The sequence below is a fragment of the Rhinolophus sinicus genome, linkage group LG18, assembly GCF_036562045.2.
Source record: "Rhinolophus sinicus isolate RSC01 linkage group LG18, ASM3656204v1, whole genome shotgun sequence".
Classification (NCBI taxonomy): domain Eukaryota; kingdom Metazoa; phylum Chordata; class Mammalia; order Chiroptera; family Rhinolophidae; genus Rhinolophus; species Rhinolophus sinicus.
Window position 1 is genome coordinate 5,558,704 of NC_133767.1, and position 24,602 is coordinate 5,583,305.

The 24,602-nt window shown below is 43.1% G+C and overlaps 2 protein-coding genes across 5 annotated transcripts in view; one reads left to right on the forward strand and one right to left on the reverse strand.

Annotated features, from left to right (window-relative positions):
* Nucleotides 1-2,380: 2,380 nt before the first annotated feature.
* Nucleotides 2,381-9,111, reverse strand: LOC109433866 (uncharacterized). 2 transcript variants are annotated; one of them, XM_019710398.2, is made up of 2 exons: nt 7,484-9,111; nt 2,381-3,606 (listed from the first exon to the last, which is right to left on the reverse strand). In XM_019710398.2, exon 1 carries the CDS (start codon nt 8,940-8,942, stop codon nt 7,533-7,535), a length of 1,410 nt encoding a protein of 469 aa, XP_019565957.2. In that variant the 5' UTR covers nt 8,943-9,111; the 3' UTR covers nt 2,381-3,606; nt 7,484-7,532. The 2 variants fall into 2 exon arrangements, with proteins under 2 accessions (XP_019565957.2, XP_074178640.1); XM_074322539.1 differs by having other exon boundaries at nt 2,381-6,028.
* Nucleotides 9,112-9,170: 59 nt separating this feature from the next.
* Nucleotides 9,171-24,602, forward strand: part of LOC109433859 (group 10 secretory phospholipase A2) — a 31,918-nt gene continuing 16,486 nt past the window's right edge. For 2 of the 3 annotated variants that reach the window (XR_012493047.1, XM_019710391.2), the window contains exons 1-4: nt 9,187-9,427; nt 10,039-10,190; nt 20,283-20,436; nt 22,065-22,174. Coding sequence is in view for 2 of the 3 variants with exons in the window: in XM_019710391.2 (XP_019565950.1) it covers nt 10,154-10,190; nt 20,283-20,436; nt 22,065-22,174 (301 nt within the window). In the remaining variant the exon portion in view is untranslated. Of the gene's footprint in view, nt 9,428-10,038; nt 10,191-20,282; nt 20,437-22,064; nt 22,175-24,602 lie in introns of all 3 variants that reach the window. The other variant, XM_019710392.2, reaches the window with a different exon arrangement.

The following is a 24,602-nucleotide window of genomic DNA, read 5'->3' on the forward strand; positions in this document are numbered from 1 at the left end:
GCTTTCCAAAGTTGTGCCAATATACATCCCCTGCATTATGTTCTCCATAAGCTTGAACACAGGTCCTTCTTTATTTTCCCAAAGCCAGACTAGGTTGCCACGTTTCAAAATTTTTTGAATGGAAGCTTAAGCTTCCAAGAAAAATCTTAAAACTAAATAGCATAATTCACTGTTGGAATTCTTTGGTCAGGTCCTTTCATTGGGGATCCTCTACTCAGTTACCCAGTTTTATGGGCAAACTCAGCTTGACAGGATAAAAACCTCCTTTACCCACTCTTGCCTTTCCCAGAGTCCCAACTCTTTCTGTCACAAGGTCAAATCAATGAAAATACAGAGCCCCCTCTGAAAACAAAAACAATAAAGCAAAGATGCCGCCTGGCTCACCATGCTGTCATCCTTTTGCCTCACTGTGCATTACAGTTGTTCGTGACTGTCCTGAGCTTCTTCATTCCAGAATGAATTTCTGCTTTACTTTCATATACCCAGAAGACCCATTAAACTGTTTTTTTCAAAAGGGCAGTCTTCCCCCTAGAGATGAATTTTACAATCATCCCTAGAGTAGTTCTGTTGGTTAAAGCTTCTTGGCTTGAAAGTAATAGAAAGTATCTCAAGCTAGCTTAAGCAGAAAAAGGAAAATCTGTTCTAAGGACACGAGGATAGCTTAAGGCACCAGAAAATAACTTCTCACTGGCCAAGTTTGGGGCAGCTGCTCTTCTCTAACCTAGAGAAGTGAGGTCATTGGACCAAATGGCTGCTAATGAATCTTTGCTGTGGATGAGAGGATCACTGTAAATGCTCAACCAATGTTTTTCAAAAAGTTGAACATAGGGAGGATCCAGATCAACAATTGCTAAATAAAAAATAGTAGATATCCCATTTGTTCCTTTCTTCTTTCCAGAGTCAATGATTGTTTTATGAGCCAATTATTATAAAAACTTTATGCATTAATCAAAGATCTCAACAGTGAAGATGTGTCTGTGTATACATACATACGTGTGTGTATATATATCCTATATATACATACACACACACATATATACATATACGTGTGTGTGTATCCTCTCTAAAGTCATTTAGTGCCTTCCTTATCCCAGTATTACAGAGAACTATAAAAGAGAGCTTCTCAACCTTGGTACGACTGATATTTTGGGCCAGATAATGCTTTGTGAGGGGAGCAGGTGCATTGGATAATGTTTAGCAGTATCTCTGGCCTCTCCCACCAGGTGACAGTAGCATAACCCCTCTCCCCACTGTGACAACCAAAAATGTCTCCAGACATTACCAATGTCCCCTGAGCAGCAATATTGCCAAAATTAAGAACCACTGGTATAAAGCATAGCCTTAGTAAATTTTCAGTCCAACTGAAGACACAAAACATATTTGCAACAATTAGAGAACAAAAAAATAAAACATAATATATAAAATTATATGGTAAATAGCCATAACATTTCCATTTTTATCTTTAATATTTTGGGGGGGAACATAGAAAAAAAATCACTATTTTGTTGGAAAACAATGGTGGCAATATACAAGATCCTCATGCTGTTTAATGCTTATTTGGAATGTTTTTCAGATTTTTACCGGGAGGATGCTACAGAGAAAAGTACCTTAATTCTTCCCCACAGTTCCTCAGAAGGCAAATGTATCTAACTTAGAAATCAGTTTTATCTGTCTAATTGGTCTGGTAGGCACCACCTAATCTCAGCTTTATCTTTACCTACAGACTTTCATTCTAATAGTAGTTAACATCTACGTTCATCTAGTCAACAAATATCTATTGAACACCTACGTCCCAGGCCCTGTGCTAGGCACTGGGTCAGCAAATAATAATAGTAAAGGTCCTCGCCTTCATGCAGCTTACTATCTAATGAAAGAACAGATATTGATTAAATGTAAATTTAACAAATTAAGTCCTTTCAAGGAGATCACATGGTGCTATGTGGTTCTGTAACGGGCAGAATTTATCCCTTTAGGGAGCTCAGGGAGGTTCCCTTGAGAAAGTGACAATTGAGTAGAAACCTAAGGGTGAAGGGGTCAGGAGGCTATGAGAGGGGGACAGTGCTTTGAAGGCAGAGAGAAAAGTATGTGTAAGACCCCATAGCAAGAGTAGAGAAGGGGTTATCTCTTAGGATTTCAGTTAACAGCCTAGTGTTGAGGTGACAGTTGCTTAGCGGAGGGTGGTGGTGGCTGAGGTGAAAAGGATCCATTGAGAAAACAGCCAAAATGGGGTTCCTGAAATAAATGAACGACTGTTTGAGGACCCTTTAGTAATACTAATACTCATTCCTTCTCCCTCTTTACAGTCAAATTAGTCCTTTTGCAAAGCAGGACAAAACGATGCAGCAATCTGCTGCATTTTACATATAGAAAGAAGCGCAATGGTTACATATATTTATTACTTAAAAAGAAATGTTTAAGTGTCATATGACTTATACATTGCTGGTTTAATCCAATTATTATTTTTTAAAAATTGTGGCAAAATACACATAAAATTTAGGATCTTAACCACTTTTAAGGGTACGATTCAGTAGTATTATGTACATTCACACTGTTGGGTAACCAAGCTCCAGAACCCTTTTCATCTGAAACTACACCCATTAAACAGCACCTCTTTCTCCACTCTCCCCAGCCTCTAGCAAGCATCATTCTAATTTCTGCCTCTATGAATTTGATTCTCTGGAAATCTCACATAAGTGGAATCGTACAGTAAGTATGTGTCCTGTTGTGACTGACTTATGTCATGTAACATAAAGTCCTTCCAATTATTCTTTCTCCAAGCACCTGTAATGCAAAGTCTTCCAGCTTTAGTTAATTTTCTAAAATTATAAATATAGAAATACTGGCACATAGGACAGAAAAGGGAAAGACACATAAAAACTCCTAAAAGTTTTGCAAGTTTCTATCCAAAGTATGGTACTACCTAAAAAAAGGTACTTTTGTCTGTAATTGGGAACTTCAAAAGGAAACTACCCCTGAATTTAGAGCATTCTTACATAAACAATCCATGGATACAAAGAAAGATCATAAAATGAGGGCAGTCCCAAATGAATTTTATTTTATTAGCATGAAAATATTCAACTAAATCAGCAGATTTTAAATTCCAGGGAAACGGGGAAACTAAGACGTTACTTAAATCCACCACCATGTAAATATAAATTGTAGCTTGTTATCATGCATTGATTGTGTCAATCCTTCTGACAGCTAATGAGGTAACGAAGTATCCTTAAATGCAAGGAGTTGCATTTCCATAGGAATTGTACTTACTTAACAACTTCACCCAGAGTACATGAAACATTTTCCATTTGGAATATTGCAAGGCTTTCACAAGAGAAGTCTATCTACAAAAAACAACTTATTTTAAAAGAAAGTTCATCTGGAGTGGCATAGTTTATTATGGCTTAAAATTCTGGCAATAAATAACTTTATGATCTAAAGCTAGAAAACTCTCCCCAACACTGAAACTCATATACTTGGCAGAGGCCGTCTAGTAAGTCTGCTGGTCTGAGTTGGTCATGATTCCAGATGGAGGTTTCCAAAATGAGATTAATGTAACTATTTGTGCTTTTATAAAGTTGGCACTTAAATGTGTAGAAACATTGGTGAGTTCTGGAAAGAAAAAAGTAATTTTTATTTGAGGTGACATAGAACGTAACAAAAAAATTAAAGAGCTGTCAATTTTCATCCTCTCTGAAAGTAAGGCTTTAAATAGAGAAGTAACCCATTGACTAATCTAGAGTATTACAGCTCAAGTGATAACAGGCTTAAGAAAAAGGCTCATTAATAACTTTAACTTGGAAGGAAAGCTTATACTATACACCAAATTACACATCAGTTATACATCAATTCTACCTCTTCCACTTGTGTGACATTGAGAAAATTAACTTCTCAATATCAAATCTACCAACCTCTCAATATTAAATCTAGCTTCCTTGAAGTAAAGATAATAACGATGCCTACCTCTGATTGTTGTGAGGGATGAAATACCGGGAAATTACTCAGTACAGGGTGTAGTGTATTATAAACACCCAATAAAGGTCAGCTATTATTGTTAATAAATGCCTTGTATGCATATTTATTCAAGCATGATACAAAATGGGAAGACAAACATAAATAAAACAAGCACGAGTAAGATTTGCAAGGTTGAGTAGAGAAGACACCATTACTATACAAGAGGCAATGATTCATCTGAGGATCAAAATAAGATTTTTTTCTTTAAATACCTCATGAGCTATAGAGCAATTTTTTGTTATTCTAAATCAAGGTTTCTCCACCTCACATTAATCGTGCTTTGGGCTGGAGAAACTCTGTGTGTGAGGGGCTGGCCTGTCCACTGTAGGGTGTTTCGCAGCACCTCTGGCCTCTACCCATTAGATGCCAGTGGCACCCTCCCACTCTGTGTGTTCCTGTTACCGTGGGCTATTGGTCTGAGCCTCCGAGTCCACGCCGGGGCATCAGTTTCCACCCCTGCTCCCCCCAGAGCACCCAGTGCCTGCCTGTCTGGCCAGCGGACTGCTCAGGGCCTGAGCGTCATCACCACCTATTCACTGTAGACTCCACTGTTGGCAAATGCCACGCACCAAACAGCAGAATCTCATTCTAGGAGTCAGACACTTGGCAAATCGCCCCTCCTCAGGCCAGCGGACCAAGAGGAGATAGCCAGGTTCTGTAAGGCAATGGCGCCCTCAGAGCTGAGTGCCATTGGTGCAGTGTGAAATACACTGTGTTGGCTGCAGGCCTGAACAGCCAGGCCCCTCTCCCTGTCCCTTGGGCCAGTGGCTCTTGGTTAGGTATATGACTTCAGCTGCTGCAACTGGGGTCAAAACAACTGCACAGCCCACCCCTGGCAAACAAGGGGAGCAGGAGTCTTCTTTCTCGTGATATAAGCAGCCACATAATATCCTTATTTTGCTTTTAGGCCCCCCGAGCCTACAATATTTACTATCTGGGCCTCACTAGAAAATTTATCAACCCCCTACGTTAGAGAAGTACATATGCAGAAATGTGTTATAACATTTGGTGTTTATTCTATCTGATGTCATCTTTGTATCAAAAAAAAATAATGTTATGTACAAGTAAATAAACACGAGAAAGCGCTTTCCAAGATGAATACCCATGGAGCCTACACTTCAGTTAGGAACTGTTGCTAACATCTAAGAGATGTTTTCCGCTGAGAACTGGGAGAGACCTTAGCAATTATTCTCTATAGGCCTGCTGCCATTACTTTATAACAGAGCCCACAGGTAGAATTAAGAACACAAAACACCCCGCTTAAAAAGCAGGTATTCAAAGGCCTCTCTCTCTTTCCCCTCCTGCTCTCTCTCCCTCCCTTCCCCCCAACTTCTATATCCTAAGCACCCTTGCTTATAGCATCAGACTATCCTTTCCCAAATGTGTCCCTAACGAGTCATGGACTGTTACACCTGTGTTATGCCTGGGCCTTTCTGTTGATGCTTTTTCCTTCACATGGAATGATCTTCCCATCTTCTTCACCCCATGAACACCTATTTTAGGATCCAACTCAAAAGCCCCTCACCCATCCCACACATGTATTCTGAAGGCACTTCGACTAGACTTCTGTTATATCACACTGTGTTAGTTATTCCTGGTATGTCGGTCTCCCTTGATAAACAGAGAGTGCTTGGAAAGCAGGCTCATCTCCTTTAGCTCTGAATCAATCCCCAATTTATCAGGCCTAACGTAATGCCTAGCACCTGCTAGAAATTCAATAAATATCTGGTCAAGGAATTAATTATTTAAAGGGCATCGCATGGCTCTCCCTGTCAAAAAATAATTCTTCCATTAAGAATTATTAGGTAGACACCAGCCCACTGCTTCTTCTTCCTTGTATAAAATGTTCTCTTCACTAGAGCCACTACTTTGAGTTAGAGAACAAAGTCCATAAGCTTTCTGATGGCAAGGTCTGCATCCTTTCATCTTTATATGTGTTTATCATTATTCTTGGCACGCAGTAGGTGCTCAAGTCTCCTTCAAGAATTAAATGGAAAGTTATTTCCATTATGTAAATTACCTGAAAGAACAAAATTAATGGGAAAAATTAATAATCTTTTTCAGTGATATTAAATGCTTTCCTTCTGAGATGATTAGTTTGTTAGTGTTTTGCTCTTTTTTCAATAGAAAGAAACAAATCGCTGAATGTATTTCATTTTAGAACCCAAGTGTCTAAATTGTACAAAACCAAAAGAGCCAAAACGCTTGCCCCTACCGATTATCTTTGGAATAGATATATGTGTACACAGCTACAGAGAGTGTGTCTATACATTTTCTTAAAGGAGAATTGGAGAAATTTGTAAGAAAATGAAGAGTTTGACTTCCACTTAAGATTCAGTTGTATCACATGCTGGAAATGGAACCAACCAATATGAAATAAGGATGAATACCTTCTTGGATAATATGTTGGTACAGTTAAGCAACAAGGAGCATAGATAGCATAATCTCCAAAGTATTGCTATGTCCCGTACTCTTCCCGCCTCCCTCCTAAAGAGCAGATAATTGAATGGAACAGGATTAGAGAGAAAGACCAGGAAAGTGATACTCAGCGATGTATACTAGTATGACAGCACTTAATGTGCAGAGAAGCAGGGTCACCCATTTTGACATTCACATGGTCTTTTCTACTTTTCTAATTGTCAGGGGGTTGGAGAGTTAAGTGGAATTCATTCTCAACGGCCTTAACCACAAAGTTCATCGAACAGGTTAGCACCAAGGGTCTTGCGAATTAGTAGAAAGCTCCTGTGACGTAGTACAAATAATCAAACGTTTTCTAAATTTCAGAATCTGTTCAAGTTTCATCTACACAATTAACTTTTGCCTTTAGGTTGACTCATACAGTGTTTTGGGTTTTTATTTTACTTTAATATATTTCAAAAAGCAACCATCACTATTGTAAATAGAAAAACCAGTATTACTTGGCATAAATAGATATTATGCATTGAAATGACTCTGTAAACACAAATGGTATTAAATCCTAGCTGGGTTCACTTGTTGCCTACCAAAATGTTAGACATTTTAGAGATCACTAACCCGCAAAACTATTCTCCTTGATATAATCACAAAGATTTTCAAAGAATTGAAAAGGGAATAACTTTCCCACTGAAGGGCTCATTGCTATTTAATGCTACGTGTACCATCTAAAACCATTTTGTTTCAGAAACATTGCAGTTCCCCTCGCTCCCACACCTTAGAGCTCTCAGAAGAAAAGTAATTACCACCCTTTCCAGAATAGATCTAAATAAAAGAAACTGATCACACTAGTATCTGGTAGAGTGGGTAAAACCTTACAACTCAGGGCACTAGGTTTCAGAAACCTACCTAAGTTCCAAAGATCTAATCACAGAAAGAGAAGGCCACCCTACCACCATTAACTTAATTTTTTTGAACAGAAGGGGTTGAGGAGAGAACCAGAACACAGACCTGGAAACGATCTAGGAATACTGTAGGTGAAGATTCCTCCCAAGGCACTTACTTGGCAGAGGTCTGAGCGACCACTTGGATGGCTGGGGTGTGGTTCTATACTAGAGAGGGTGACTGCTCTTCTCCAAGGTGGGGGTAGATGCACTCTCAGGGGACACTGACTGCTGGACCTCAGTAGCTGGACTTGGGGACTCAGGCAGTGGGGACATGGTGCCAGGGACTTCCTGACTTAGCTCCTGGCCCGTTGGTGGCACAGTCTCGAAAGCCTGAGCAACTGGCTTCTTAAGAATCTCCTGGGCAGGTGAAGCCTGGCTGAGAGCAATCTCTTGGACTAAAGCACTGCTCTGGGGTGCCTGTTGAGAGTCACATAGGACCTGAAAGTCCTGGGCAGCCGAGGCGACCCTCAGGCGCACAGACTGGGTCTGAAAAGATGGGGTCGACAAAAGGTGGATCAGAGCGGGGGACTTGGCCAAAATCTGGGCTTGGGGACCCTGAACAGGTTGAGACTGGGTTTGAGAGGCCGGAGAAACATTCTGGAGATTGCTTTCTAAGGCTACGTGGACCTGGAGGTGACTCTGTGCATCCACAGACAGGGAGTGGCTCTGTGAGACCACCATGGCTGTAGCCTGGCTCTTAGAGGCCAGGGTGTCCAGAGGCTGACCGGCAGAGGACATGGGGACAGCAAGCAGGCTTGTAGAGGCAAGAGTGGCTGGAGGTTGGCTCTTAGAGGCCGAGGAAACTACAGGAAGGTTCCTGGAAGTCAGACTAGCTAGAGGTTGACTGGTAGGGGCCGAGGGGACCACAGAGGTGAGGATAACTGGAGGCAGAGGCTGGTCCAGAGGAGGTGAAGTGGACTCAGGTGGCAGCAGATGGGTCGATGCTGGTTCGAAAAACCTCAGCAGACGAGCCTCGCAGCACCGTGGACCAGAATCAGGGTCTGGGGCACAAACTCCTTCTGCACTTTGGACAGCTTCTGGTCTGGGGCCCAGATCCTCTCTGCCCAAGTCTTCAGCATCGCTACTCTTCTTGACACTTGTCATTCCGTCGTTACCCTGGTCCTCCGTTGCTGGCTGTTTTTCTACCTGGCCCGAGACGGTCATACTCAGAGACACGTTCCTTTGGAGGAGCCTCCTGCGGCACCACCCTGGCCGGATCCACCAAAAGGGTCTGGGGACGTTGCAGAACCTTAAAGAAAAGCGGTGGCTGACGGTCTGGCTTGCAGGGTCCACCATGGGGGCGAAGGGCACGTGGAAGGACCTTTTAAAGGCTTCTTCAGGAGTCAGTTCGATGTTGCCGGTGTACCAGACGACCCACCAGAGGAGGCTGAGGAAAATGATGACGGCACCCAGGTAGAGCAGCAGGTCGCAGAAGAGCAGGTCAGCGAAGACCCCAGTGAACATCACTATGGCGCCCACAGTGTCGAACACGACGGCCAGCCAAAAGAAATGCCGGCAACGGCCCAGGCCCGTCGGCTTGCTGGTGTCGTCGACTGAGGTTCTCGAAAGCTCCATGCCCTCCCACTGTCGCAGGAGCCAGGTAGGCAAAGGCGACCCGCGGGGCGGCGCAGCAGACGGACAGCCGAGGCCGCTGGGTTCCCATGGCAACGCGCCTGGCGGGTGAGCCGCGTAGGGGGCGGGGCCAGAGGGCTAGAAAGCGAGGCCGCCTATCACCTGCCCTGAGGAGAAAAGGCACCGCCCAGGGGAATGGCGCATGCGCGGTACGTCCCGTCGCTCGTGCGGCCGCCTCCTCCGCATGCGCAGTATTTCCTCTCCGTGCATCTCTCGCGTGTTCGCTGCGTGCGCGCCGTTTGCGATCCTCAGGTGCTGCGTGTGGAGAGTTTAACTCTCGGGGTTTTGGTCTGTGCCCCCGCCCGGTCCTCTGCCCATATGCCCGAGCCTTCCACCACGACTGCGAGATTCTGAAGGAGAGCAAAGGGCAAGGACCCGCTTCTAGTAACTTCGCCCTGTCAGCCGGGAGTACAGCTTGCCCTCAGGAGGTGCTGCCACTTTATGAGGAGTTTCCTTTGTGGGGGTGAAGAAGTGGCTAAATTAGGGTCTGTTGTTAAAAATCTGAATTCCAGTTTTATCTATTTGCCCAGTAGCCACTGGACCATTACATACCTGGGCTACTTAATAGCCCATCTAGAGGCTAATTCTCTTGAGGGTTTACCTGTCCTTTCCAAGTTCTTCCCTTTTATTACCATTTTTGCTGACCTGTTTGCCCAGTCCCTTGGGACTATTTAAATGATTTCCCACTATTTCCAGCAGAGTAAGAAGGAAAACTGTGTCAAAGATGGAAAAACTGGAGCCTAAACACTACAATAGCTTTAATATGAGCTCATTTCTAAACTTGTGACTAGGGCTAGGGCGGGAAAATTAAGTTTAAGACCAGTTATTCAGGTTACAGTATTAATGAAAAGTCATAATGAAGTACTGGCCCTTAGTTCCTCATTTACTGAAGGTGGAATTTTTAAAAATAGCCTTTTTAAATTTTAGAATAGACTTAGACTTATAGGAAAGTTGTAATGACAGTATAGAGAGTTCTTCTATACTCCCAAACACCCAGTACGAATGCATTCATTACAAAGCTCCTTACTTCTTTTTATAGGTGTTTCTACAACCTTAGGAAGCAATGGTTCATGAACTTGAGCCAATCAGTAAGACTTCTGAACCTGAATACCCCTGAAGTATGCTAAGGGGTACCCGATGTCGCAAGATAAAACATGGTCCATCATCCTACAATGTCAATTGTCCTTGATAGTAAGTACTTTAAAACATTAATATTACAAAAACAAACAGAGATTGTGGGATACCGTCTAAAATGCAAAAGTGGAAGTTTTGTGCCAAATACCCAAGATATAAATGTATTTCCTTGTGGGTTATTCAGGAATATTAATGTGCCATGGTCTACACGAAGTTTCAGTGTATATGTATAAACGTGATACATCTTAGAGGAACCTCGGTTTCTAGTGGTAAGAAACTTGAGAAATTTTCATGTGAAATATTTAGTTTTATTATATATTTATTTATTTTTTTACTATGTTTTAATATAGCACAATAGTAAGTATAGGGATATTACGGAGTAGAATAGAAACTCCATTTACGTTTAATATAATAGAAGACACGGCTTTGAGCCATATCTCCAGGATAGGGGCTTGCTTTCTTTTGACATTAGGGATACTTTATTAGAAAATTTCTGTTGAGAAGTACTGATATGTTCCTTTATTTTGTTGGGTGAAATAAAAGAATCCTGCCATCAAAAGACCTCGTTATGTCAATATAAAAAGAGGAAAAGAACACAATGAGTAAGCATTAATTGGTCTATATTCATATAAGGTAGCATGAAATCTTTGGTTACCTTTGTGGTATCAGGATATGCCTTCTGAAAGAGGTGCCTCTTGATTTGGGGACCAGCTTGGTGCCCTATCAATAGTGAGTTAAAAGCTTTCTTCTTGTAGCCCTGACTGCTCTACTAAACCTTCTCTGGAGACGTTTCTCACTTAGCAAACACCGAACTTTTCATTTTTCTGGACTGTTCCTATGAGTTTTATTCTTTCCTTTCTTATATAATATTTTACCAAAAGTATTCATCTATTGAGAGATTTGATGGCTCCAAATCTTAGCATGCTAAAGTTTTTTTCTTACAGACTTAGGATTGTTTCTGGGGAGAAATCCTGCTACAAATTTAGAGAAAGGGAAACACATTCAGTTAGGAAATAAATATACAAAGTGTTGGGACTTTCCAGGAGAGTAAGTAGGGGATACAGCCAGTGCCCAGTCAAGTCATATTGGATCCAGAGGTGAAAGAAAATGCATATTAGTAGATGCATACTCTTACTAATTCGTTAATAGTTAATTTTCCAAAAATGTTACAGTAGTTAAAAAATTTTTGAAAAATTGAAAAGTAGATGTATTAATACTCACAATATTTTAAATTTAAAATATGTATATCGGGGTGGCCTATTAGTTCATTTGGTTAGAGCATGGTGCTCATAACACCAAGGTTGCCAGTTCGATCCTTGCATGGGCCACTGAGCTGTGTCCTCCTTAAAAAAAAAAATGTGTAAAATATGATATGTATACCAAAACCAGAATTTATTACAATTTTATATTCCTGGTCTTAATGGAGGCAAATATCAATAATATTTTTAAAACATACTTCTTAGTGTATGTTGTTTTCAATAGACAGAATTGCCATGTTTTACAATTTTAATTTTTCTTTAAACTTATTGAAACATCCTTCACAAGACCCCAACATTGTGACTGGTATTGTAAAAAAGAAGAAAAAAACCATGAAGTCCGTTTCCAACTTTAGATAAGATTATACTAAGCAACATTCATGAATCTGTTTTAAAAGATCAGAACATGATGGTGATTTTTTTTTTACGATGGTGATTTTTAAACTATTGAATTGTTGATGTTGCATGCTGCTTAAAAATAATTGAAGATGAAATTTCAGGCCTAGATTGTCAGAATATTTGAGAGCTAAGTCAGCGGTTGCTTGTTATAAATCAGATGTATTCATTGAAAACAATTTTTCACTAATTAAAATCTGATGACAGTGTAATTTGTTTTTTATATTTCCATTTCAAAGGTGAAATGAGAATGTCTATAATCTAATATTTTCTTTTTTTAAAGAGTTTATTGGGGAAGGGTAACAGGACTTTATTGGGGAACAGTGTGTATTTCCAGGACTTTTTCCAAGTCAAGTTGTTGTCCTTTTAGTCTTAGTTGTGGAGGGCGCAGCTCAGCTCCAGGTCCAGTTGCCTTTATTAGCTGCAGGGGGCGGAGCCCACCATCCCTGTGGGAGTCGAACCAGCCGGCCCTATAATCTAATATTTTTAAGTATGCCTATTTCTCATAATAATCATTTCACATAGTGTTAAACCTTAGGCAGCTCTTCATAAAACTTTTGATATGGTATTATTTAACCTTTAAACCTTAAAAAGCTTTGCCTATATCACGCAAGGTAACCTGAATTTTCTTCTCACATCTGATGACAGAATTGAACGAGGAGTCAAAGAACATACTGTTTAATTTTTGGTCTTTAATAGCTATTTTAACATCTGTTTCAGGAGCCTTCACAGGGAATACAATGATTAACAAGACAGAGGTTGGTCCCCAACTTCACAAAGGTTTCAAGCCTGTGATTTAAAGAACACACTATAAAACTTCAGACAATAAAAGCCACTGGGCTAGAGAGGACAAAATTTAAAAGAAATTATACCTGTGTTTTTCAATTTTTTTTAGCCACATGATGTTTTTGAGTACGTTATTTTTACGCAAGAAATGCTTGCTTTACTTACTTGATAGTAAAAAGTAGTTTTTACATGAATACAGATCAAAGTCTTTCAAACCGAATAGCACAACCAGTAGTGGGTTGTTAAAAAGCAATGGCACATCAGCTCTTTTGTATGAGGTAGGGTCTTTATTAGATAATTATAATTATAACAACATACTTTTTTAGAGGAAACTATTTTCACACTTCATATTGGTTTTTCCCCCTTATGTCAATAATATAATTATTCATTTATTGGCCAAGAAGGAGTTTATTAACCAGAGGAAATATGAGCAACTACTTGTTAACTGTCCATCATAGCGCTGTTTAAATTTTGGATAATAATAGATTTAATTGATAATGCCTTTTAGTTGGGAACCATTGGTCTCTCTTGTTTTACGTACTGACATCTTGATAATATTGAGTCTTCCTATTCGTAAACATGGAATATCTCTCCATTTATTTAGTACTTCCTGGATTTGTTCATCGTTTTTCCTCATGCAGATGATGCACATAGTTTGTAAGATTTATACCTACGTATTTCATTTTGGGAGTGCTAATATAAATGGTATTGAATTTTTAATTTCAAATTCTACTTGTTCAGCACTGGTAGACAGGAAAGCGATGGACTTTTGTATATTAACTTTGTGTCCTTCAACCTTGCTATAATCGCTTGTTAGTTCCAGGAATTTCTACATTGACAGTCATGTCATTTGTAAAAGACAGTTTCATTTCTTCCTTCCCAATCAGTGTACCTGTTATTTCCTCTTCTTGTCATATTGCATTAGTGTCTTAGTCCTTTTGGGGTGCAATAACAAATTACCATAGACTGGGTGGCTTATAAACAACAAAAATTTATTTCTCACAGTTCTGGAGACTGGGAAGTCTAAGATCAAGGTGGCAGCAGACCTGGTATCTGGTGAGGTTCACTCTCCAGTTCATAGATGGCCATCTTCTTTCTAGGAGGAAGGAAGGTTGAGGAAGCTCACATGGAGGAAGGGGTTGAGGGAGCTCTTTTATAAGGGCACTAATCACATTCAAGAGGGCTCCAACCTCATGACCTAATCACCTCCCAAAGGCCCCACCTCTAAATTCCATCACCTTGGGGATTAGGTTTCAACATCTGAATTTTGGGAGAAAACAAGAATTCAGTGTGTAGCAATTAGCTAGGACTTCCAGCGTGATGTTGGTAAAGAGTGGCGAGGGGGGACATCCTTGCCATATTCCTGATCTTAGCAGGAAAGCTTCTAGTTTCTCACCATTAAGTATAATGTTAGTTGTAGATTTTTGGTAGGTATTCTTTGTTAACATGAGGAAATTTCCTCTATTTCTTGTTCACTGTGTTCACATTAATAATTATAGACCGTTATCACTAATAATAAGCTTGCTGAACACAGTTTAGAATTACTTGGTATAGGTGTTTTATCTTTATGATGTACAGTCATAATAGTATATTTTTAAGTTTCTTGAAATAATTCCTCTCTTTGTGGTTATATACCAACTATTGTGTAGATGGAGTCATTTGTTTTAGTTTTTTTATTTTTAGGGATATTGTCCTTTTTATTTTATTTCTAAATTATGTAAAACTTTTACACAAATTTGGTCAAAACTAATAAAATACTTTAAGAGAAGTCTATCTCCTACCCTCTCTTCAATCTGTTCTTCTATTCCTATAGGTAATCTAGGTAACTATTTTTATTAATTTTTGGTTTACCTTTCCATTGTTACTTTTATATATAGAAAAAGTCATACGTATATGCATTTATATCCTTCCCCCTTATTAAAAACGAACAGGGCCTACTATAAAATATACTCTTTTACATCTTGTTTTCTTTTACTTGACAATATATACTGGAGAGCACTCATAGCTATATGCAGAGTTCTTCCTCATTAAAACTACTGTTCTTGATAAACATTTATTAAAATTGTGAGGCTGTACCGTTCTCCTGTTGATAGGCACTTGTGTTGTTTCCATTACTTTACTGTTTTAAGTGTTAAAATAAATAGCCTTGAGCATATGCCATTTCATATTTTTATCAGTATACTTTTGTGATAGATCATTAGAATTGTATTGCTGGGTCAAAACGTAAATGCACATGTATTTACCATATACTTATTAAACAACAACACCCCCTCCTCCCTCCCTGCAGCTCCTGGTAACCACAGGAATGCAAAGTTTTTGAAAAACCACAAATGATAAACCAAAAACTGATGAATATCTTTATCTTTATGCCTGTGTCTCTGCCTGTATTTTTAGAATAATATCAAGATAACTTTTTTCAATAGACCAGCTTTATTAAGTTAAAGTTTGTAAGTCTAGTTTTGTTTTGATTTTTGTTTCTCTGAATCACAAAAGTTTAGGTTTTAATAGAAATTTGGAAAAATAATATACAAAAATAAAATAAAAAAACATGTAATTCCACCACCAGAAGATAACCAGTATTACATTCTGATACATTTCATTCATTTTTCTCCCCCCATCTTTCTTCCCTCTCCCTCTGTTCCCTCCATAGATATGTGTAGTGAGGATGTACATGTAGATATGCTCACGTATGGCTCTCTCTCAGTTGTATGGTCTGTCATTATAAAGGTAGGAGTATACTGTAAGTTTCTACTTTTTGAAGTATTATTAAATAGTCTTCAAAAATACTCCATATTAGAACGAATGCGTATTCTGTCATATGAAAAGCTCATAGTTTAACTACGTTTTTCTTGTTGGATATTTAGGTTGCTTCTAGGTTGTTTTTGCTCTTTGTTAAGGGTTGAGTTTATGTGTGAATGGGTTGCTGGGTTAAAGGATGTGCTGGTGTGTGTTGGGATTCACCATTCTGCTATTTGTGGTCTTAGGAGCTGGAGAAAGAACTCAAATTCCCATGCTCCCTGGTATATGTTAAGTTATTTTACCTTCTAGTCATAGAGGAGTACCCACTTCTGTGACAGAGAAGAAGACATTATTTTACTCACCAAACATTTGTAGCAACCTTTTGTCAATAGACCAGGATGAAGCCTGAAGGTGGGTTAGAATGAGACCAACACTATGGCACAGTTAATTGGCAGCATAACTCACCCTTAGGAAGTGAACCAATTTCTGCCTCCATTCATATTCTGTCATATCCCCTCGTCTCTCAGCACATTCAACTGAGGCACTTTTGGACATGACTTTTAATTTACATTATTTTTAATGCATTAATTGAGGAGATATTATAAGACATTAGTATATTTGGTGATGGAAGTAATGCCTGAGTTCTCTAACATAACTGGGAACAAATTATTATATATAAATGAACTTTGCAGGTGATTGAGGCAACCAGTTAAAGTGGTACAGTTTTTGGTACAAAAGTTCTAATATTGAGAACAAATTTCTTGACTTCTTAGTTATAATGGACTTATCAATGACAATGAGTTTTCCACTGTGCATATTGATTGGGAAATTCCTTGAAAGCCGATGTCTTTCTCCATAGATTTCTGTGGGATGATTTATCCTCCGTTCCCATGGGAGACCCTCAGAAGAAAGAAAATGGTGTTTTTACCCCATGTTTTGGAGAGTCTGAAACCCATAATCCGTGTGGACAAGCCTTAATTGAATACCTGTAAGGTGACAGGCAGGCCCATGCTGGGGGTTCAAGAGGAGACACCCAGGCCTTGCTTTGAGGAGCTCAGTCCAGTGGGGAGACAGTGACTCAGAGTGGCAGATGGATGGCCTGATGCCTTAGGTTTTCACAGAACGAGGCAGACTTTTGGCACCACGTAGAAATTCATTTGAATCTGGGCTCCCCTGACTCTTGGTTCTTAGTTTCCCTGAGCCTCAGTTTCTTTCTGTGAAATGGAGACATCAGGGGCCTGAGGTGAGATAAGATCATGGGCCTGGTGCCTTGAACACACTATGTATCGGGTAGGAAATGACACCTTAGTTGCCATTTTTACTGAAGCTTGGTCATGGTCATGGGAGGGTGTCTAGGGGTGCACTCTCAGAAGTAGTTATGATATGAAATCAACGGAATCGATGACTAATTGGGTAGGGACAAAGGGAAAAGCTGTGTGTCACAATTGTCATCTCCTTTCAATACTGAGTACCTACTGTGTAGATCTTCCCTGCCTCACCTCCCTTAGAGAAAGCCTTATTACCCTTGTCCAGAGGCAAAGCCTGGGGCCGGAAGGGTGTGGGGTGTGAGGCTTGCTCCACCCCCTCCATCCCAGCTGTCTTTTACCAGAACTCACTGTGTGATCTTGGGCAAATCTCTGACCCCTTCAATTTCACAATTATAGTGGTAGTGAGGGGCTGTGCAGAGAGCTGATTTCCAGGGGTATCAGGAGCGCCACATTTGCTACATATAAAGAGTTTAAAATCATTTCAGTCCCTCCCCCTTCCCCAAGTTTTCTCCTTTTGGTGAGCCCTAGAAGGGGGCTACAGGTAATAATAATATCAACAGAGCACCCTTTTTGCACTTGTACTCGGTGCCAAACGCCTCCTGCGTAATTCTCCTCAAACCTTAATCTGAGACATCCTGGGCCAGATTCTCTCTTGGCCCTGCACGCCCATTGGATGACCAAAATGCAGAGGTGCGGGAGGGGCTGCTTCTGCTGCCCCAGGGGCCCGCCCATGCGAATCTCCGCCAGGGCCCTGCGGGAAGGTGGGGGCGGGGCCGGGCGGGGTATGTGGGAGGGGGCTCGGCCCGGCTTGGTGACTACTCTGGCCGGCCGGTTTGTCCCACACCTGCTACCCTCAGATGGGTGCACTGCCCCTGTGCCCTCCAGTAATGCTGCCGCTGCTGCTGCTACTGGTATTCGGACTCCTGCCCAGCGCAGGTGAGTGAGGAATGGGCCCCTCGGAGGTCCCAGGAGTTTCTGGGACTCCTCCAGCTCTCTCTAGGGACCCAGGAGCCCTGCTCCCCACCCCTCTGCAAGGACTCCAGCTCACTAGCCCTCCCCCGGTCCCAGGAGCCTACAGCCCCCTCCTTTCTCTCACTCACGCATGCATTCATTCTTCACCAGGTTTCCCTAGCCCTGTTCCCAGTCTTCCCCGAGAGCTCCTACTCATTCACTTCTTCCAGGGACCCCAAACTAGTCCAGCCCTTCTGCAGGGGCTCAGTGTCCTCCCCAGCCACCCCTCCTCTCAGTGACCAGATCCTCCCTCCCCACCTGGCCTGGGGTCCTGTGAACTGACTGTTCACTCCGCCTGCCCCTGGGGTCTGAGGTAGGAGTACAGGGGACACTAGAGGTTGGGAGGAGCAGGGGAAGAAGGGGCTCAGTCCTACCTGGGGTCACCCACCGCTGGTCTTCACCCTTGGAGAGGTCCCCTCACTCCTCAGTGACTGCGCATTTCTGGGATGTGCGCGCACACACACACACACACTCTCACACACACAGAAATACACAAGTACCACACCATACACATTCACACCCCCAGCCTCACTTGAGCACTTAGGTGTAGGGGTCACGGACAGGCTCACACGCAGACACAGGCAAAGATACCCCCAGGAGAAACACACACACGCACACACACCCTCAGGCCCATAGGAAGATAGGAAGTCTGGGCAGCCTTGGCACTCCCAGCAGAGGCTGCAGTGGGCAGACAGAGCAAACAGACCCAAGAGTGACCTGCCCCACCTAAGCTGGCCTGGAGGGAGTGTTTTCCTTGGTTCCAAACCCAGTGCTGGGCGTCTGCCCCATGCTTGGGTTCTCCATAGGGCAGTGCCCAGGACCCTGAGATGCCAGAGCGTGGTTAGGTCAGGGTGAGGGACCTCCGGGGACAGCTGTGGGGTACAGGGTTAAGACTGTCAGGTGTGCTTAGACTGGGGCTTGGTGGGACCTTTTCTGGAAGCCCACTGTGTGCCACGGGATCGATCGACAGCTGCCTACAGCAGAGATCTGCTTTCAGAGAACTTGCAGGCTGGAGAGTCACTTCCCATAAGCAGACAGCAGCACGATGTGACAAGGGCCGCTGTGGGCAACTGGGGGTAAAGCAGATTCTAGGAGGTGCCAGGTGAGCCGAGTGAGGATCGGGCGAGGGCCTTTGCAGCAGAGGCTGTGTGTGATGGGAAGTTTAACAGGAGGAGCAGGGACTGATGAGCAGACTCCCTGTGCGGTGCCCTGGGCAAGAACACTGGAGAGAAGGGAGGGGCCGCTGGCGCCTGCAGGGCCTCGGACTGCAGTGAGGCCCTGAGCGGTATCTGCAGGGTGGTGGGGGCCACGGGCTTTCAGGCAGGGGCTGGGAGCAGCACTCGGCAAGTCCTGGGACTGAGAGCGAGGAGTGGTCACCCGGAAGGGAAAGCGAAGCTTTTAACTGTAAACTTGTGTTGACTTTTCCTTTCTATTTAACTCATCTCTTCCCCCACATATACGTGCTGCTTTTTCCACTGAGAAAAAACAAAGTTGGGTTTAATTTTGCCCTGGAGTCTTCAGAAAAGTCAGTGTGACAAAAACTTGTTCTAGATGAAAAGACACGAAAGAGATGTGATGACCAAATGCAGTGCATAAACCATTGACAGCAGGCGATGCCTGTAAATTGGGGAGCACAGTGCCTGGTGCAGGGTGAGGTTCAAGTGATTGCATCTCCTACTGTGCCTCTGACTGCTGTTTTTTTGACCAAACGCCAGAGAGTAGACTCATTGCTCTCACCAGGATTCTCTGATGCCCAGGTCACAGTGGGTTTGGAGGCCCCTGGCCCCTAGCAGTGGCCCCCCTCCTTGATGCCCCTGGCAGGCCTCCTTCCCAGCTGCTATTAAAAGAGGAGGAAAGAACACTGGATTGGGAGTCAGAAACCTGGCTGGAGTCCCCCAGTCAGGCTGGTTCTTGTTGGCCCTATGACTGGGGAGGGTCATCCTTCCTGCCCAGGCCTCCTCTTTCTTACCTGTGAAATGCAGGGGTTCCAGTTGCACCTACTGTGATGTGTCAGAGCGGTGGCTGGGCTGGGCCACAGGGCCTTCCTGTGTGGGAGGAAGCTGTGCCTGGGCAGTGACAATAAGAGGAGATGTAAAGTGCCCTGAGCCAGAGTCTTGAAGGGGGTGGCAGTTGGGGTGGGAGGAGAAGCAGGGACAGGGAAGCCCCCATAGTGGGGCCCTCCTTGGAGGCAGGGACCCTGTTTATCTCATCTCTGATGTCTAGAACTCATCACAGGCAACTGGATAGACATTTGATACACAACTTGCAATCTGACTACGTCTGATAGTGACAAGGGCAAGAAACTGGGAATCAGGGCATTCCAGGAAAAGGGACCCGTCTGTGCAAAGACCCAGTGGTGTGATCTTCCAGATGCTGTGGCTTTGTCTTGTTTTCTGTTTCATGGCAGCCTGGAGGATGTTGGTCATAATAGTTAGAGCTTGTTACATGCCCGGTGCTTAACATGCATGATATCCCCTTTCGTTCTATGGAGTGAGGTCCCCTGATCCCCCTATTTTACAGACAAGGAAACCAAGGCACAGAGAGCTTAAGTAGATGTCCAAGGGCACACAGCTAGGAAGTAGGAGGAGCAGGATTTAAACCTAGGCAGTCATCCAGGCCCTTTCCAGGCCAGTGACCTTCCCTGGGGACAGGGCAGACCTGATGTTCAGCCTCTAATCTCTGTTTTCCCCCAGCCTCCTTGAAGTCACATGTTGTGCACCGGCGTGGGCTCATAGAACTGGCAGAGACCATAGACTGTGTTGGGCCCCGCAATCCCCTGGCTTATGTTAGCTATGGCTGCTATTGTGGCCTGGGTGGCCATGGCCAACCTCTGGATGCCATTGACCGGTGAGTGCATGCTTGGGCCAGGCTAGAAGGTCTCCCACCCCCTGGGGTAGTTAAGGCCGATGAGGAAATAGCACATGGTATTACCTTGCAGGCAGAAGGCCTCTGGTAACATGTCCGGTGAGGCCAAACTTGGGTGCCAGCTGCCCCCCACCCCCGGAACCTGGCCATGGGATGATTATTTTGGCTGAAAAGAGTAACATAAAGTTGATCAGACTTATTATTCAAAAGAACTGTTCTGAGAACCCCTTGGAGTCTTCATGACTGTTGCATTTCAGAGATGAGGAAACTGAGACACAGAAAGATTAAATAACTTCACTGGGGCCACATAGAGAGTAAGGGACAGGGGCTGGAATTTGAACCCAGGCAGTCTGGCTGGATTCAGGCCCCTCTTCACTGCACTCTGCTGCTGTGTGAGAAGTGCCTGTTCTGTGCAAGGCTGTGAACTTAGATCCTTCCATGTCTTCCTCTCATTTACCCTCGTGGCCTTCCTTGGAGACAGGCATGATGGCTGTCCCTGCTTTACAGATGAGGGCCCCGAGAGGCACAGCCAGTCACCTCTATTTCCATACAGCTACTAGGTGGCGGGGGGCAGAATTTGATTGTCTGTCCCCTAGCTTGGAGGATGTGATGGTCACTAACAGGTCTTTACTCGGCCTTGTGCCTTCTAGGTTCCTGTTGCTAGCCATGGCCTCCCACCGTCTGGTTGTCTGTTCCTGTATATCTTTCTAGATCAGCTCAGGCATCATCCCTCTAGGAAGCCTTCCTTGAATCCTGGCTGGGCACAGCACCTCCTCTGGCATCCAGAATCCCCTGTCCTTACCCCACATCCCAGCACATCTCACCATGCATGTGGTGTCTGGTGGCTTGTCTGCCTCCCCCACCAGACTGGGAACTCCTTGCGGGCAGAGCGGAATCTGGCTGACCTTTCCCTGCCAGATCCAGCTGTGGGCTCAACACAGAGTGGGGCTGATGGCTGGATGGAGATAAGAGCAGTGAATGAACGAATGATGGGCAGGTATAATTGAGGGCCTGTTATGTGGCAGGCCCTGGGCTAGATGGTGGTGACACTGTGGGGAACAGGACAGAAATGGTCCCATCCTCACAGACCTCTGGTCAGTGAGGAGGACAGATGGTAATTAATCTTGTTAATGGGGGTCTCATTATAAACCTGCCCTGAAGGGAAGGCACCCGGTGTTCTGAGAGAGTATAACAAGGAGACCCTTACAGCCTGGGGAGGTAGCAGTCCGATGACATCCTGGGGGTGTGCTGAGAATTAAAGGAGGAAGAGTGGGTATGAAGTGGTCCCTGGCAGAGGGCAGGACGTGGGCAAAGGCAAGAGACAGGCTCACTCCAGCAACAGAGAGGAGGTGGGGGTTGCTTGTGCTCAGATACTCTTGAGAGTGAGGCAGGCAGGGGCCAGGCTCAAACGTGGCCAGGGGATGGAGGCAGTGCAGCACCCACGAGTCAGCAGCATGATTTCCCAGGTAGGGATTGTCATACAAAGTTTGGACCAGAAGGTGCTGTGCCCCGGTGGGTCCTCACTCACCCCTAGTCCTGGCATGTAGAGTGGGCCAGGAGAATAGCCCTGCCGTCACCCACCTGCGGGTCTGCTTGTCTGCCATCCATAGGTGCTGTCATCATCACGACTGCTGCTACCAGCGTGCCAATGAGGAGGCTGGCTGCAAGACCAAGGTGGAGCCCTACTCCTGGAAGTGCGTCAATCAGAGCATCATATGTGGTGAGTGCCCAGCAACTCCTGACACCTTCACCAGTCTCCCTGAGGGTCTCTGGGCATCCTGGTTGTACTAACTTACCATTTCTTCTAACTCTCCATAGACCACCCTTTGGATTTAGCTAATGTAAGAGATCTTTAATAGTGAGCACTTAAAAAAAATAAACAAAGAAACCCATTTCTTTATTGTTCAGGCAAGAACTGAAAAAGATAGAAATGACACCAGATAAGAACAACTTAAATGTCCATCAGATGGGGCCTGGGTGCATAAAACCATGATGTATCCTCACTGTGAAAGGTTGCAGGCTGGAGAAAGGATAAGGTAGAACCATATGCTGACATAGAAGGACATTGAGTGAAAAAGCAACGTCCAATAACGCACCATTTGTGTTAAAAAACAAAAAGAAGAAAAAGAAGGGGGAGGGGGAAAGGGAGGGGAAGAGGAAGAGAGGAAAACCTTGCCAATTGTACTGCTGTTTTCCATGGCTACATGTAGACGTATGCAAAGCTCAGAAAAAGCTATGTAGAAATACACTCCAAACTGAGGATGGCTGTGGTCATCTCTACGGACAGGATCAGGTAGGGAGAGCAATGCTAGATGGTGATTTCATGTTTTCTGTCATGTGTCCATTTTTTGCAAAGAGAATGTCTTTATGAATTACTTGTGAATTACAAGTTAAAAAGAAAAGGAATACACAGCCTGATGTGTTTAAGGGTAAAGTACACTGATCAGATTTCTTTGACACACATCAAAATGAAATAAAAAGGTAGATGGATGATAGATGGACAGATTGCCTTCTGGTGGATGGTATTTATTAGTGAGAGTGATCAGGATATCTCATTTTCCATGATGACATTGAGCATCTTTTCATGTGCTTGTTGGCCATTTTTATATCTTTGGAGAAATATCTATTCAAGTCTTTTGCTCATTTTTAATTGGGTTGTTCGTCTTTTCGTTGTTGAGTTGTAGGAGTTCTTTATATATTCTGGGCACTGCACCGTTATCACATACGTGATTTACAAATATTTTCTCCCGTTCTGTAGCTTATCTTTTAATTTTCTTGATAATGTTTTTGATGCACAAAAGTTTTAGTTTTGATAAAGCCCAATTTATCTATTTTGTCTTTTGTTGATCATATCTTTGATGTCCTAGCTTAAGAATCCAGTGCTAGATCCAAGGTCATGAAGATTTACCCCCGTTTCCTTCTAATAGTTTTATCATTTGAATTCTTATATTTAGATCATTGATCCACTTTGAGTTAATTTTTGTATATGGTGTGTGGTAGGCATCCAACTTCATGCCTTTGCATCTGGATATCCAGTTGTTCTAGTACCATTTGTTGTAGAGACTCCTCTTTCCCCACTAAATAGTTTTGGTACCCTTGTTGAAACTCACTTGGCCCTAGATGGATGACCTCTCTGGTCCTCAGTTTCTTTACCTCAAAGATGGGTGTTTCAAAAATTAAAAAAAGAAAAAAAAAAGGCTTATAACGTGATAGATTGGACAGAGATTATTACTCTTTCCCACCTCTTCTCCTCCCTCCCTCATCCTGATCTGAACCTCTCTCTAACCCCAATTGAGGTTCTGGTATGACTTTCCACTAAAACCCCAGTAACTTTGTCTATTCTGGAGGGAAGGAGGCAATCATAAGGGTTACTAGAAAGGTGTTCTTAGATATGCACAGATTCACAGTCATATCTCCTTAGGATGACTTCAGAGCTGTCATAAGAGCAAAGCCGAATTAATACAGAAATATCAATGTTTAAGGCAGAAAGTACCCCAGACATCATCTTGTCCAGCCGTCTCGTTTAGAGTTGGGGAAACTGAAACCCAGGGAAAGAAATGACTTGCCTAATACTACTGGGCACATTCCCTGTCCCCAAATTGCCCCCTCTGGTGTGGATGGAGAGGAGGTCAGATGGCCTTGAACTGGAAATCGGTTAAAGGTCTTTCCCTTCTTCCTTCAACCTGCATGTTCCACTTGCCCCTAACTGTAAAAATGGTGTTTGTAAAATATTTATTGGTGTGTCTGCTGGTGGAGTCTGTGCCTGTTTACAGAACTGCCCTCCCTGAACCAAACTAAGAGAACCAAAATATCTATTATGCATTTTTGGCTAAAAATATTCTCTTATTCTGTTTGGAGATATTCTGAACATAGTTGTTTATTTAATTACAGGTGTGGCCCATTTTCCATTTATGGGCCTGACTTAAATATATTTAAAAAAATTTTAAGCCTATAATAATATTTACTGGCAGGCCTTTATTTTAAAATTAACCCTTGGGAGCTATTTTTCCTTTTAAGTTTTTATTATTCTTTAATAACATGATACTGTTGGGTTCCTGAGTCTATGGAGCAGTGCGACCAAGTCTTGCTTTTGAAAGAATCTTTCTTACTCAGGGAGGAGGATGCGAACAAGGGAAGCAAAGGCATTG

What these genes read in the sequence shown, in the direction of transcription:
- LOC109433866 (XM_019710398.2), bottom strand. Translation starts at nt 8,942, where the DNA reads ATGGAGCTTTCGAGAACCTCAGTCGACGACACCAGCAAGCCGACGGGC.